Genomic DNA, 16,270 nt, shown 5'->3' with positions numbered 1-16,270 from the left:
TCGTGCTCTTAACTGACACCAGAAAATGCTGTGTGAATGCTGTCTGGCTTTGGTGTGAAGAAGCTTCAGGGTTCTACTGTATTGCAATTTACACGTGTGAAGCTTTTTCAAAACCAGTTTTTTTTTACACCAGCTGAACAGCTGTGCCTTATACATGTCCAGGATGCTCCTATCTCAGTGCCTTTGCACTCACAGTTCTTCCTCTGGACCACTCTTTCAGCAGCTGTCTCTGCAGTTCATCCTGGCCCCTCTTTCACACTTTCCCCATCACATTCTTATCCCAACTGCCCTATTTAAAATAGCAGCCCCACTCCCAGCTCTTGAGATCTAGCCCCTTATCCTGCTTACTTTTCCTAATAGCACTTAACATCCCCTGATATGATAGATATTTGCTTGTTTATTATGTCTCTCCCAAACAGAGTGTAAACAGGAACTTTACCTATTTTGTTCAAGGCCATAACCAGTGCCTAAAAGAGTGTCAAGCATGTGGCAGGCGCCAAAAACTATACGTGGAATAAATGAATAGTCTGGAGACACAGGGAGAACTTTTCACTAAGCTTCACAAATCCTGGGGGGTAAGCAGGCCCAGCTCTTCCAATCAGAGACTGTGGCATTTCCTAAGCTCGGGGGTCGCTTTCAGCCCCCACTCGTGAATGTAGTTTGTTTTCTCACACCCTGTTTATTTAGACTGTTCACGAATTACCCAAGCATTGGGAGTTCAAGGTGATCCGCCTTTCTGGCCAGTCGGTGCAGGATACCGCCCTCTAGTGGCTCATGCTGTTCTTGCAGCTCCCACAGGCTTCAAGAAGGAAGTCTCCCAGCTTTGAGGGGAAAAAAAGATTTCTCATCATCTCTTCAAAAAGAGGGCCAATGAAATTCATACTGAAAACAACTGAAAGATGTCTATAATCTTGTGACAAAAACCTCGTTTAAATTTTACTTCATCAAATAATCACTGTCAGCTTCAAATATTTACCGTGGAAGAGAGAAATTAGGTTGGGCTATCCTGGGAAATGACAGCTTTTTAAGCATAACCTTACGTGCTCACCAGTTAGCTATAATGTAAGTGAAAGTCCATGACACTGGGGATATTTGAAGTGATATAAATTATTTAGAAGCCAGTTCTCTCACTAGGTGAAGCACAAGTACAAACTGTACTGCTAAGGAGGGCTTGCCCAGCCCCAGCCGTGGCAGTGACCTAAGGACTCCAGAGGAGAGCATTGACTCACCTTGGTTTCATCACCTCATGCTGAGGTCACCTCCTTGAGGGCTGAGAGGACAAACTCGGTGGCCAGACATAGAGGAAAACCTGAGATAACTCTGCGTTCCTTTCTCCTGGTCCTGCATTCGCGGCCCTCATGTTCTCTCCCCAGAGGGACAAAATGAGGCAAACGGAATTCATGAAGATTGCCCAGATGCTGGATGAGTTTGTTATAGAGAGGCCTTTGTCCTTTATGAAACCGCACACGGACTCAGTTCACCGAATTAACAGGAACTGCCGTCCGGTAGGAGGTCAGGCAGCACACTGAATGCTTAACACGCGGCATCTCAAAACCCTGTGAGGTGGTCAGATTTGTGTCCTGGTTTTGCTAATGAGGACACTGAAGCTCAGAGAATCACTGCCCTAGAAAGTTATAGCATCAACACGACAGTAGCAACAAAGCCACTTGTTCACTACGGACTTACTCTAAGCCAGGCACCGTGGTGTGGACAGGACACTCAGGATGTGATTTACTCCTCACAAGCCCTATCGAGAGCATGACGGTTTTTCCTCCTAAAGGTTCAGCATTTTCTTAATCTTTCAGTATTACTTTCTAATGTGGGAATTTCTAAAGCCCTTAATCCTTTTATAAATACTATTTTGTTTTGATATACTTTCAGATTTGCAGAAAGTTTCAGGAATCATACAAGGAACTGCCATATCATATACCTTTCACCCTGATTTACCAATTGTGAATTACATTTTGCCCCCATTTACTTTATTATTCTCTCCCCTCTCCTATATATATTTATTTATTCACATTATGTTTTCAAAAATCTTTGATAGTAAGTTTGAGACATCATTTACCCGTCAATACTTCAGTATGTATTACCTAACTTTGGAGAGGGTAAAAAAGAATATTTTCTTCTATTTCGTCTTAGGTTTTCTAACTGGGCCTCTGTAAATTAGACTAACAAAAGGCAGATTAACAACAGAAAAACAAGTAGAGGTTTATTTGCAATGTTCATCCCATATACACGTGGGAGCACTCAGACATGAGTTACTCAAAAAGGTGGTTAGAATTTGGGGTCTATATACCTAAACTAGTAGGGAAAGGGAGGGAGAGACAGAGCACTTACGGAAAAGCAAATGACTTTTTTGGAAAGATAAATGACTCTTAGGAGAATAGATGGGAGATATCATCTTTAGTGACAATGTCTGAAAGTCCTGGTGCCAACTTCTTGTCTCCAAGAAGAGATTCGATTTGCTCCCAGGGAAGGGACTTGTGACAACTGAGTTCTTTTGGGAGGCTGTGCTTTTAGGCAGATGAGAGATTTCAGGGACTCAAAAGCACATAATAATTCTTATGCCAAAATGACATATTCGGAGGGTGTGTATCCTGATCCTCTTCACTAAGAATTAAGATATTCCCTTCTATAATCACAGTACACGTATCAAAATTAGGAAATTAACACTGATTGATGTTAGTATATAATCCTTAGCCCATATTCAAATTTTGTCAATTGTGCCAAAGTCCTTTATAGCCTTTTTTTTGAAAACTGGTCAATAATCTACTCTAGGATTATACACCATATCTGGTTGTCATGTCTCGTTGCCTCCTTTATAAACCGAACAATTCCTCAGGTTTTCTTTGTCTTTTTGGTCTTGACATTTTTTTAAGAGTTTTGGAGAGTTGTTGTATACATCATTTTTCAATTTGGTTTGTCTAATATTTCTTCATGATGTGATTTAGGTTATACATTTTGGCAGGAACACCACAGAAGTGAAGTTATGTCCTTCCCAGTTGTGTGCCTCTTATAATAAGCATACGATGATGGCATGTTCTAAGAATGGCAATGTTAGCTTTTTTGAAAAATATTTTCCCCAGCTTTATTGATGTACAATTGACAAAACTGTATATATTTAGAGTGTACAATGTGATGATTTGATCTATGTATACATTGTGCAGTGATTACCACAGTCAGGTTAATTAACACATTCATCACCTCAGATAGGTACCTTGTGTGTGTGAGTGTTTAACATTTACTCTTAGCAAATGGTATTGCCACCATACTGTACATTAGATCCCCAGAACTTACTTATCTTGTAGCTGAAGACTCGTACCCTTTGACCAGAATCTCCCCACTTCCCCCATCCACCAGCCCCTGGCACCACCATTCTACTCTGTTTCTATAAGTTCAACTTCTTTTTTTCCTTTTAGACTTTATGTAGACGTGGGATCAGACAGTATTTTTCTTTCTATGTTGGTTTGTTTCACTTAGCTTAATGTCCTCCAGTTTTATCCATGCTGCAAATAGCAAAATTTCCTTCTTTGGCGTGGCTGAATAATACTCCATTATATACAAATACTACATCCTCTTTATCCACCCCTTCGTAATCTATTCATCACTCAACATTACTCAGATTTTTTCCATATCTTGGCTATTGTAAATAGTGCTGCAGCGAACATGACAGTGCAGATACCTCTTTGAGATAATGATTCTTTGCCTCCGAAATATACCCAGAAGTGGGATCCTTGGGTCGTATGGTAGTTCTATTTTTAATTTTTTGAGGAGCTTCCATTTTGTTTTCCATAATGAATGTACCAGTGTTACCACTCACAGTGTACAAAATTTTCCTTTTCTTCACATCCTCACCAACACTGGTTGTTTCTTCTTTTAGGTAAAAGCCATTCTAGCAAGTATGAGGTAATACATCATGTAGTTTTGATGTGCATTTCCCTGATGATTAGTGATGTCGAGCACCCTTCATGTATCTAATGGCCATTTGTATGTCTTCTTTGCAAAATGTGTATTCTGGTCCTTTGCCCCACTTTTTAATTGGATTAGTTGCTTTTTTGCTGTTGAGTAGTATAAGTTCTTTATATATTTTGGATATTAACCCCTTATCAGATACACAGTTTGCAAATGTTTTCTCTCAATCTGTAAGTTGTAATGTCAATATATTGATGGTTCCCTTTGCTGTACAGAAGCTTTTTAGTTAGTCCCATTTGTTTATTTTTGCTTCTATTACTCTGCTTTTAGTATCTTATTCAAAAAAATCATTGGTAAGTCTAATGCATTTTCTTCTAAGAGCTTTATGGTTTCAGGCCTTACACTGAAGTCTTTAATGTTAACTTTTGTGAGAGGTGTAAGTTAGGAGTCCAGTTCTATTTGGTAATATTAATTGATCATTTTGTTAAGGTGACGTATGGCAAGTTTTTTCTCCCATAAAGTTAATATTCTTCCCTTTGTAATTAATAAATAATTTGTGAGGAGTTGCTTTCAGGATATGTAAATATTCTGTATCTCTTCAAACTTTTACCCACTAATTTGAGTATCCATTGATGAGTTTATAACACTGTCAATCTTTCTATATCTATTAATTGGTGTTATACTGTAATTAAAGTTTTCCTTTTCCCCTAATTACTTGCTCATTTTTTATTGATATCAATGTTGGCTCATACATTCTTAATTTAGTCAATGAAATATAATTTATTACTATCATTGTTTATTTTGATGCTCAGACTTTCCATATTTGAATAGTGGGAGCCCTTTCAAGCTGGCTTGTGAGTCCTTTTGACATGAAGGGCCCATATAATTAAACCATTATATGTATGATATATATGTGAGAGTACATATTAATATCACAATGTTAGTAATGATATATAATCATATATAATATTATCAATAAATCAATAGGTAATATAGTAAGCATATTTGTGTACATGTCTATATGTGTGTATATTAATATGTCAATAATTATACAGATTATATAATACTGTATAATATCGTATATTAATTCTATATTAATATATAGTACACATTACTGATATAATATTAATATGCTCACTTATACACATATATAATGTATTATGTAAATAACATGTATTAGTATATAATAATATAATTACTTTCCCTTATTAACATATAATAGTTATGATTATTATATACATCTTAATCATTGTACTATTCTACCTCCCGGAACATTTCCAGTATCTTCCGAGGTGCCCAGACAAGTCAAGTCATAAAAATAACTACACAAAAGCAACAAGGAAAGCTCAGCTTTATTGATTCTTTCTCTGTGCCAGGCCTTGTGCCACCTGGTCCTTGTGGGCCATTTTATTTAACAAAAATCCCATTTTTCTCACAAGGAAATCAAGACACAGAAAGGCACAGGCTAGAAAGCAGCTGAATCAAGATTTGAACACTCAGTTGTCTCACTTGAAAGCTTTTGCACATTAGGGGATAATAAAGGTGCAGGACATTTCACACCTTTGAAATTCACTGTTTCGTAGGTTCCAGGCCGGTGGTGTTACTGCAGCACGGCCTGCTTGGAGATGCTGGCAACTGGATTTTCAACCTGCCCAACAACAGCCTGGGCTTCATGCTGGCGGATGCTGGTTTTGATGTGTGGCTGGGGAACAGCAGGGGAAACACCTGGTCTCGGAAGCACAAGACCCTCTCCGTAGACCAGGATGAGTTCTGGGCTTTCAGGTACACGAACGTCTTGGGTGGAGGTGGACATGACGTCTCTGGGAGAATGGAGTAAAGAATATGGCTTCTGGTATGTAGATAACTTACTTTAGTTGGCTTCTCAGTAACCTAACATATTATCCCACAATTGTCTTCATTAGCTAGTGATTCTCTGGGGGAAGTAAACTGGGTTCCCCAAGTAGAAGGCTGGGTCTGGCAAATGGGGTGAGGATGGCGTTGGTGTCAGGTGATCGAGACTGGAACAGGAGAAGTGTAGGTCCACTTCTTTGTAGGTGGATCCTGGGATTAGCTCTTCCGTGAGTGATGACAAGGGCTTGTACCCCCAGGAAGAGATAAGACCAGGCCGTATTAACACTATCAGTGGAACTAATAAGCCTTAGGGACCATCCATTTGATTAATACATCTCTCGCACTCATACAAAAGCTTTTAATGTTTTTATTTAAATTACCTATTGAATTCCACCTGCTCTTTATGAATTTCATCAGAGAAGGGCTCCTGCAGCATCTTTGACACTTTTTATATAAATGAATCTGCATGGCCCTGTGCCATTCTGCTAATAGAGTTACAGGACATGTCCACCAGGAGGTGGAGCGTGTGCTCAGTAAATGTTCACTGAAGATGGTTATTGCTCTATGGTAACATCCAGAGAAAACAGCAGTTTGCTAACAGCCTGGGACCCCAGAGGCATCCAGGCGTCACAGGTTTGAAACAAGTCCGTTCTGAGTGTTGTGAGGGCCACAGTCACCAGCTGTTGGGGCTGACAGCTTAAGGGCATGTTTGTAAACCCCGGGGGCTGCTTTTGCTTGTTTCTGATTATAATTTTTCATACAATCTTGCCTTTTCTTCTCCTAGTTATGATGAGATGGCGAGGTTTGATCTTCCTGCAGTCATAAACTTTATTTTGCGGAAAACAGGTCAAGAAAAGATCTATTATGTCGGCTATTCACAGGGCACCACCATGGGTAGGTTTAAAAAAGAAAAGCAGTTGGTATACTCAGAAGAAAGATTAGTATATGGCGCAGAGCTGTGCCTGGGAGCAGCCTTTGTACACTTCTCTCAGATCTGGCCTTATCCTCTTCAGGGCCACGAAATTCTAGTTTTTCTCTGCTTCCCTTTCTCCCTTACAACCTGCAAATGTCAGCCTAGACAGAGAGTGTACAGGCTGTTTTGAAATAGTCATATAGTATTTTAAATACAATGACCATGCCCTGGTCATTGTATGATAGCTTTTTTCCCCCAAAATCTCCAAAGAGATCGTCCCTGTACAGTGGAAATTCAGGGAATTAGTCTCTATTTTATAGATATAGAAATGGAGGCACAGACTGACTTAACCAGGGTCCCAAAACTAGTCTATGGCAAAAATAAGAGTTGGATTCCAGTTCACTGGACAACTTGCCTACTAGATTACACTGCTGTTTGGGTTCCTGAAAAGGTAGAGATCAAGGAAAACCAGCAGAACCCTGCTATCTCAATACCCATTATGTTACAGAACATGCTTGTTGTCAATAAACAAGATAATTTCTCTAATTCTTGATTTCTTGCACTGTAGAATTTTATTAAAATTATCCCATAAGAGTCTCAGAATTAAATGAGGTAAGAACCACGAAAGTCTTTAGCGAAGTGTCTTAACATATAGTTACCTCTCAATATGTATTTTCTTAAAGTCCATATTGTTGGACTGAATAATTAATTCAATAATTCTATCAGGAAATACTCATGCCAAGGCTCCACCCAAGACCTACTGAAGCAGAACATCCAGGAATGGATCTAAGTCACGTGCATTTGGAAAAGGACCCCGGGGTGATTCTGATGCTCTTGTGTAGCTAAGAATCACTGTCCTATGTGGGAGTGAGAATTGCTCAACCCACAGATCATGGCCCCCCATTCTTGATTTAGTCCTACTTCAATAAAATGTCATAGTGTCGACAGAACTGCTCCTGAAGTTCCTTCATCCATCAGAAAAATGAAACTTTTCACCTGACTAGGAAACCTTCAAGGTGGGCAATACATTGTTATGGGTTTTCCATTTCTCCGCTGGGGCATGGAAAGAGGTCCTAGGAAGTGCCTCTGCTAAGTTCAGCTACGTTTTGTAAAATTTCAGTTTCTGACTCTCTTAAGTTTTTCAGTTTAACCAGGGTGAAAAGGGTGATACACACACACACACACACACACACAAATTCAGTGAGAACCTAGTACTGGGCAGTAAATACACCAGATGTCAGAGGGAACGGAGAGGAGGTTTGCTGATACTGTTTTTCCCTGACAAGGAGCTAGTAATTTCACAGGAGAATTAAAACACAAGCACACATCATTACTGAACTATTTTGATAAAAGTAAGCATTGTATTAGTTCTAGGATATTCGATGTCCACACTGACATATTTCTTCTCTTGCAGGCTTTATTGCATTTTCCACCATGCCAGAGCTGGCTCAGAAAATAAAAATAAATTTTGCTTTAGCACCCATAGCTACTGTTAAACATGCAAAAAGTCCTGGGACCAAATTTTTGTTGCTGCCTGATATGATGATCAAGGTATGTGACTCCTCAGAAAATTCCTGTCTCTGCACAGAGTCTTCCAGCCCTATTTGCTAAGACATATACTTAAATTAGAGCCACTGCTTTTAAAAATTTTTTTTCTGTTTTTTTCTTTCTTTCTTTCTTTCTTTCTTTCTTTCTTTCTTTCTTTCTTTCTTTCTTTCTTTCTTTCTTTCTTTCTTTCTTTCTTTCTTTCTTTCTTTCTTTCTTTTTAAGTGAAACTAGTTTGTTTAGAGAGATATACACTCCATAGAGAGTGTGGTCTGTCACACTTGGAAAGGAGAGCAGCTTAGGAGATACACACTCCATAGGCAAAATGCAGGCTGTCTCAAAAGTGTGAGAGGGAGAGAGACAGAGAGCTGTGGGGTGTTTAGTTTAAAGTAAAAGCAGATACACACTCCATAGACAGTGTGGGATGTCTCAGAAGTAAGAGAAAGAGAGCAAACCCCAATGCAGGCTTGTTAGTTTTTATGGGCTTGGTAATTTCATATGCTAATGAGTAGGAGGATTATTCCACCTACTAAGCAGAAGGGGCAGGGATTTCCAGGAATTGGGCCCCGCCCACTTTTTGACCTTTTATTGTCAGCCTAGGAATTGTCATGGCGCCTGTGGGTGGACCATGCATAGAGCCACTTCTTTCTGACTATAATGTAATGATGCTTCCTTTTCACATTTTTACAGGGATTATTTGGCAAAAAAGAATTTCTGTACCAGACCAGATTTTTCAGACAGGTTTTTACTTACCTTTGTGGCCAGATAGTTATTGACCAGATTTGCAGCCGTGTCATGTTACTCCTGGGAGGATTTAACTTGAACAATATGAACATGGTAAGTGGGAGCTTCGTAAATCCTCAGGGTCCCAAAGCAAAGCTACCAGTTATTAGTCTCACTCCTTGAGGGCGAGCTAATGCCAGAGAAGACTTAGAGAAATGATGTACTCCAAGTAGTTCAGTTTTCTTCAAATCATAGTAATGTGTGGAAAATGCTTCAACGTGGGCTGAGTGAAGGTTACCATAAGGGCATTGCTCCATATTAACTTCATAGATTAGAGATGGAAGAGGTCTGAAAGCAGTTTTGCTACAGTGAGTTAACAGATGGAAAAACCTGAGTGGAACCCAGAAGTCAAAAGAGAAGAGCCATGCATCATCCATCTCTTGTTTCTACTTGGGTCCTCCTGGTTTGTAGTTCAAGTCCTTTGATGTGCTGTCTGGGAGTTTCAGTTTAGCTTAGACGTAGCTACCAGTTAGTGGGTATCCCAGTGGGTTCCACAGGAAGCAGACTCTGAGATGGAGATTCGCGTGCACTATGACTGGGAGTAATCCCCTTGGGATAACACCCAGAGAAGGGAAGGACACAGGATGGGGTAGATTAAAAATCCAGCTGTGCTGTGGTCTCAAAGGGAGCCTCCGAAGATCCAGTAGGGGTCTGTGCAGATGGGATGACCCTTCGGAACTGTCCCACACTACAGCGGGAGGGCTGGGGCTTTACACCCTCATATCAGCCAGTCAGGTAATGCAGACAACACTAGTAATGGAGGTGGGGGGTGGACAGGGCAGCTCTCTGCACCTGAGACAGTTCCCCCAGGGAGGCCAGACAGCAGAGGGCTATCTGCCAGCAGCTGGAGGGACACGTTTTTAACTCCTGGAGACTTTTTTTCCTTTTTTATTAATAATATGATTAATAGCTACATTTGATAAGCATTTTATTATATGCCAGGCTAAATTATTCCCTATAACAGCCCTATGAGACAAGTATTATCAATATTTCCACTTTACAGATTACCATTCTGAGACATAGTGGATAAAGTAATGCTCCCTATGTCACCTAAACATTAAATAACAGAGGTGAGATTTGAGTTCAGGTCCAGTTCTAGAGTCCTCATCCTTAATTAATCAAGGAAAGTTTTTTGAAAGAAGAAATCAGATGTCTCACGAGAAGATTTTCTCAGATGAAGGACATGGATACTCAGGGATACAGTCAGTGGCATGTTTTACTTCTGCCTGTGTATCTGTTACTGTTTCATGGACAACTGCTGATACTTTAATTATCTTCCTGTTTCTTCGTCTGACACCCTGGAGATGTGATCTTCACAAGGTGCACATCTTGTGAGTTTTCCCCTGTCCCACAAACTGCTCATGCTTTGTTACAGAGCCGGGCAAACGTGTATGTTGCTCACAGTCTTGCCGGAACATCTGTGCAGAACATCCTGCACTGGAGCCAGGTAAGCATGCTGAGCCCGTCGTCTTTGCTAAGGGTCTTGGTGCACCTTGTCTGGAATAGCCGAAGGATGCCCTTTTGACAGCCCAGTGTTACGTCACGCTTATTCCAAGGTGAAATGTGAGCCTGTCAGTATGGTTTCATCTGTGCATTTGATTTAGAACATTGAAACCTGAAACCCTTCAGGAGACCCGAGCAAAGGACTGGCCCTAGAACCTCTTTAGTGGACCTTAAAAGTGTGAATTCAGAAGGTTCAGGTGAGACCTTTCTCAGTCTCTAGCCACCTCAAAGGTGAGGCTGGAGATCATGTTTCTGAATTTTCCTTTCGGCTCTTCCAGCAATACAGTGTGGTCAAGTAGTAATAAAAATGCAGAGATGGACCTAACTACCCAAAGTTTTCCCAGGAGTTCTCTGGGCTGCAGACTTCACCTGCAGTCACAGGAGAGAAGGTCCTGATTACCTGTCACAGGAACTGTCTCTCGGTGCAGTGTGGTGTGTCTGAGGTAAAATATGCAGAGTTAGTTCAAGGACAACGTGAATGCTAATTATTCTCTCACATATGAAGAAGCACTGAACCTAATATTGCTCATTATAGATGATACTATACAGTGACCCCCAACTGGCTGTAGAGATAAGGATGAATATAAGAACAGAGAGCTGGAACATAACTAACCTCAGATTCTCACCTACTAAAAATACCACTTTGCTAAAAAAAAAAAAAAAAAAAAAAAAGGGAAGGGGGTTCTTAAGCCAAGCAGAAAGTTTTAATAGTGATGATGACATCTGTAAATCATAAATATTGATCCTCTTTTTCTAACAATTTTGCGCCTAGTCAAATTGTTCTTTGAAGGTAATTTTTACATTTTAGTAAACGGGTATGTGTGTGTGTGAGTGAGAGAGAGAGAGAGAGATTTTATGATCAAAAACAAACAAGAATTCTAAACTGGATTAAATGTTGCACTGGATTAAATTGCACTGGACTAAATAAGTGCACTGCACAACCCTAGGGGGCGCTCTCCCATCGTAGCCTATGGAGTTGTGCAGGATACCCATTTACATAGACTGCAATGGGGATACACATTCTGGAGTTACATAACATGATGGGCCAGTTTTTCTGTAGTACGTTTTTCTCCCTGAAAGGACCTCATTCCTGTGTTTATACTCTCCTGAAGATTATCCTAACACCGAATGGAGGAGCAGCCTCCGCCTTTGCTCTCTGCCTCTCTCACAATTTTCACTCCCGCCCCCACCTTTATCCAGTGATGCATTTGAACGCCATGTCAATTTCTGTTTCCTTGTAGGCAGTGAACTCTGGGGAACTCCGGGCATTTGACTGGGGCAGCGAGACCAAAAATCTGGAGAAAGGTAATCAGGTAAGAAAATCGAATACCATCTGCCGAAAATATATCCTGTCGAAATGCGTGAGAGGGAGGTTAAAAGTGGCGGTTTATTCTCAAAACGGGAATAAAATACAAGAATTCAAGTAGAAAGTAATTAGTTCTGGTTTGACTCCATTTGAAAATGGAAAAAGTTCAAAGCTTGGCCAAGAATGGGGAAAAAAAAGGCTTTTATAATGCAGTTGGAAAACCTTTTTTTTAATGAGACTGCCTCCATGAACAAGGCACTGGGCTTCTTAGGAAGAAGATGGGGTAGATTTAGTGAAGGGAAGGGTTGTAGTCTGTGGTGGGTACTAGAAGGATCTTTTTAAGATCCAGAAAATAAAATCAGAAAACAAACCAAAAAAGAACACCCACGAATGAGGATGGCAAGGATGAGGTTGGATCATCGCACAGTAGAAAGAGCACTGAGTGACAAGTGACAATTACTGTGCTAGCCCTGGCTCTGCGCTGCTTGTGTGATCATGGCTCGGCTGCTTTGATCCTTCAGGCCTCTATTTCTTTCTCTTTAAAATAAAAATTATTGGACTAGATAACCCTTAAGTGTTCTCCCTGGTCACACTTTTAATGGATTTGTAACTTGCCAGTGAAAATATGAAAAAAAAAAAAAGAATATTACCCAAGAAAATGTGTATGTGTAATCAATCCTTCAGAATAAAATTAAAAATAGAAGTTGTGGAGAATTAAAAGTGGATATTATGCCTTCCCGGGCATAAAACCTTCACTGAAGATGATCGGTTAGCTTGTGTGTGAATGTAAACAAATATTGACCACATAAAGCTGGAGGGAGCAGTGTACACACACAGACTGATCTCTGAGCATCTCATCTCATACTTAACCTCCACTTCTGTACGTCAGTCCAGATATAAAAGGCTAGGAGATTGGACAGACGATGTAAGGCCACTGAATAGCAAACTCTCCGTCACGGATATCAGCTAGTTTTTTGGGATCCTTTTTCATTGTCTCCTAAAATATGTCTTTAGAGAAAGTATTCCATTTCCAAGATTCATTTAATTTGTCAACATTTAACACCATGTGTTAAAGAGAAAGTGATGCATACACAGCAGGTGCCAGAAAATGGTCCTGGAAAGAAAGAGAAAACACATAGACAAAAAAGTGTCATTAGACTCACAGAGCCTTAGAGCTCTGTGACATTCAATTCAATCCCCCCCCCCTTCTCCCAGTTAGATGAGAAAAGCGTGTGACTGGCTCCTTAGAATATTCCAACCTTTCATATCTAAATGACTCTACAAAAGATGGGTCTGATCACCAAATTCCAATTATGGATAGGGTGGTGAGGGGGGAGTTTCCCCACACCAACAAGCAATTCTCCAACACCAGCGGGGTGGCCTACAATTTAGCTCAGTTCTGACACTGTCTACCCAGAGCTGGCATCAGATCCCACAAGTTGAGGGCTCAATGCCACAAGACTGTCCTCCAATTCAGATGCCAATCACAAGCCGCGGTTGTCATCAATTGGCCATAAGTAAGAGGTTTCCATGCCACCCTCCTCAGATTTGATTAATTTGCTAGATCGGCTCATAGAACTCAGAAAAGCGCACTGGATTATCAGTTTATTATATCAGGATATAACTCAGAAACTGCCAAGAAGAAAAGATACACATTCAAGGGAAAGGATGCTGAACCCCCATGCCCTCTCCATGTGTGCCATTCTCCCCACATTTTCACGTGTTCACTAACCTGGAAGCTCCAACTCCAGTCCTCTTGAGTTTTTATGGAGACTTAATTACACACGCCTGATTGATTAAATCATTGGCCATTAGTGATTGAACTCAATCTCTAGCCCATTTCCTCTCCCTGGAGGTCAGGGGTGGGACTGAAAGTGTCAACCCTCTAACCACTTGCTTGAATCCACTTCTGGAGCCAATGCCCCACATCTTGTTCCAAATGTTACCTCATTAATATAACAAAAGACACCTTTATGGCTCTGTTGCTTAGGAAATTCTGAGGGTTTTAGGAGCTCTGCACTAAAAACATGGATGAAGATCACACACATGTGTCTTATTATAGCTCATAATAAAACACATGATAATTCCAAATTCTTAAAAGCTATATAGAGAAATAAGGGCTGCTGGGATTGGAACCCCAGCTCCAGGGTGAGTGAGAAGTGGGCTTTGACATTTCTGCTGAAAGTTCTGGGTGCTGGTTAACGTCAAGAGCTCTCAGCCAGCCAGCTTGATCTAATAGTTCTGTTTGAATCAGGGAAGTTCTCAAGAACTAGGAATCCTAGAATCCTTCTTTGGGTGATGGCGGACTGGATCAGGGATCAAATCTCCCCTTGGTTCAAACTACCTGAGATCCAGTGCCACTGACTTCCCCATTTGGAGACTAAGTCAAGCTGGATGTGCCCCCAGGGCTTTCTTTAGGACAGAAAGTCCCTGTGAACACCCAAGTCTTTCTCAGTAGTTTCCATCCACTTGCCTTTCTCTGTAGAATATCTCCAACTCTGGCCTCATGAAGCTTTGTGAAATCATCTCTTAAAAGGACAGGAACATTATCTTTTAAAGACAATTTATGAGTTAAATATTTATTAATGGGAGGGAAAAGAATTGAACAAGTAATGCCTAAAGTGCTAGGCAATTGACATGTTTTCTCATTTAAACTAGTAAGTTCTTATAGATAGAATCCCCATTTCACAGATGAAGAAACTGAGGTTCAATGAGGTTAAGTAATTTTTCACCTTCAAGGAGAAGCTGGAGCAGAAACTCTTAATGGAGTTCTAGATGGCTCTAGTCTCCATGCACCTTTCATTCACAACACAGGACATATTTACCATGTTTATTTGAAAAGTAAACTATGAGTTTGGAAGTCCAAATGTTATCTGCAATTAAAAACTATTCCTTTTCTCTAGCCAACTCCCATAAGGTACAAAGTGAGAGACATGACGGTCCCCACAGCCATGTGGACTGGAGGTCAGGACTGGCTTTCAAATCCAGAAGATGTGAGAACACTCCTCTCTGAGGTGACCAACCTCATCTACCATAAGAACATTCCTGAATGGGCTCATGTGGATTTCATCCTGGGCTTGGATGCTCCTCACCGTATGTACAATGAAATCATACATCTGATGAAGCAGGAAGAGACCAGTCTTTCCCAGGGAACTTTTAGTGTCAGCTTGTGAAGCATCTGATACTAACCAGTCTTAGGAAAAAAATCTCATGGAAGATGGGGCTTGAGTCCATGAATGGAGGATTTTAAAGATTTCCGCCATTGGAAACCTACAGTATGAGTAGGAGGGAGGTGGAGGAGGGAGAGCAGAGATGCAATGTACATTCCTTCAGGTTTTCTGTATTTGGCACTAAAACTGACATTCAAATTTTTTTCAGTTAATTAAACTACTCATTGGGTGAACAGAGTTTTCATGTGTTATTATGTATTCTGCCATCTTGAAAGGTAGGTTTTACCTGACAACTAGAAAAATTATCTAGACATTCTTTATATTATTCAACTAAAGGTTCTTAAAACATTTATTTTTATTCCATGAGCTTTATTTTTGGAGTGATCAAGTAAAATTCCACACTGGGACACAGTCAGGGGTCTTGAATCTCTGGACTGTTGTTGTTGAGTTTGACAAAATAAGCTAGCTGTTTCCACCTTATTGCCATGGAGACATAACCCCACCTCAGGAAGCCAAGCTACTTTAACCAAAAAAGAAAAAGAAAAAGAAAAATCGATGTACAGTATAGATGAAAAGGCCAAGTTTCAGAGTTGAGTGTCAGACAAGATATTTTTGTAGGATATTAATGAGTTTTCTAATAAATGCACTATGCATTGCATAACGTGTGTATGTGTATTTCTGTACCTAGAGTCTAGGCCATGCCCGTCTGAGAGTTTACAGCTTGTTGCTAGGAGACCTAATGGCTGCTAATGTCTGCCTTCAAAAATTAAAAGCTGGGAAGAAAGTTTTATAATGTCATGAATATAATGAAATAAACTATGTATTTTATCCTAAGATCTTGACAAAGTTACTGTTAGACAATCACCCCAACTCATTCACAAATCTGGATTTAGTTCTTCAGAAAACTGTTCAATTTTCACACAATTTCAAAGACAACAGTTATAAATTACATGAGTTACTAGTATGTTAATTTTGCAAAACTCTGACACCAAATCGAAGGTATCCTGGCACCGTGTTGAAGGTAAACTGATGTGTGAAGTTTCACTTGCTTTTTTTTTCCCAGTGTCCAGAGTCACTTGGTAACACAGTTCAATGTGAATGGATGTCAAATAATGTAGTAAGAGAGCTTTAAGGGCTTTGGAATCTGTATCTACATGCTACTGCTCCCCTCACAAAATATGTGCCTTAAGGCCCTATACATAGTTCAATAAATATTCCTGGATTTGATTTTTGTTAGACCTCTGTTCTGTTCACGGAAGGTAAATCTCTCATTCTTAGACTGTA

At 40.2% G+C, this 16,270-nt stretch overlaps 1 protein-coding gene across 6 annotated transcripts in view; it reads left to right on the top strand.

Moving 5' to 3' along the window:
• LIPM (lipase family member M) overlaps positions 1-15,647 on the top strand; it is a 29,622-nt gene extending 13,975 nt beyond the window's left edge. For 3 of the 6 annotated variants that reach the window (XM_032491368.1, XM_032491374.1, XM_032491373.1), the window contains 7 exons: positions 5,499-5,697; positions 6,551-6,660; positions 8,094-8,230; positions 8,915-9,061; positions 10,383-10,454; positions 11,752-11,823; positions 14,720-15,647. In XM_032491368.1, the coding sequence (XP_032347259.1) occupies positions 5,499-5,697; positions 6,551-6,660; positions 8,094-8,230; positions 8,915-9,061; positions 10,383-10,454; positions 11,752-11,823; positions 14,720-14,989 (1,007 nt within the window). In that variant the 3' untranslated portion in view covers positions 14,990-15,647. The remainder of the gene's footprint in view (positions 1-5,498; positions 5,698-6,550; positions 6,661-8,093; positions 8,231-8,914; positions 9,062-10,382; positions 10,455-11,751; positions 11,824-14,719) is intronic. The other 3 variants (XM_032491370.1, XM_032491371.1, XM_032491369.1) reach the window with 1 other exon arrangement.
• The last annotated feature ends 623 nt before the right edge of the window (positions 15,648-16,270 follow it).

This window comes from Camelus ferus, chromosome 11, assembly GCF_009834535.1.
Source record: "Camelus ferus isolate YT-003-E chromosome 11, BCGSAC_Cfer_1.0, whole genome shotgun sequence".
Taxonomy (NCBI): Eukaryota; Metazoa; Chordata; class Mammalia; order Artiodactyla; family Camelidae; genus Camelus; species Camelus ferus.
The sequence above is the reverse complement of the archived record's forward strand: the minus strand, read 5'-3'. Positions and strand labels throughout refer to the sequence as shown.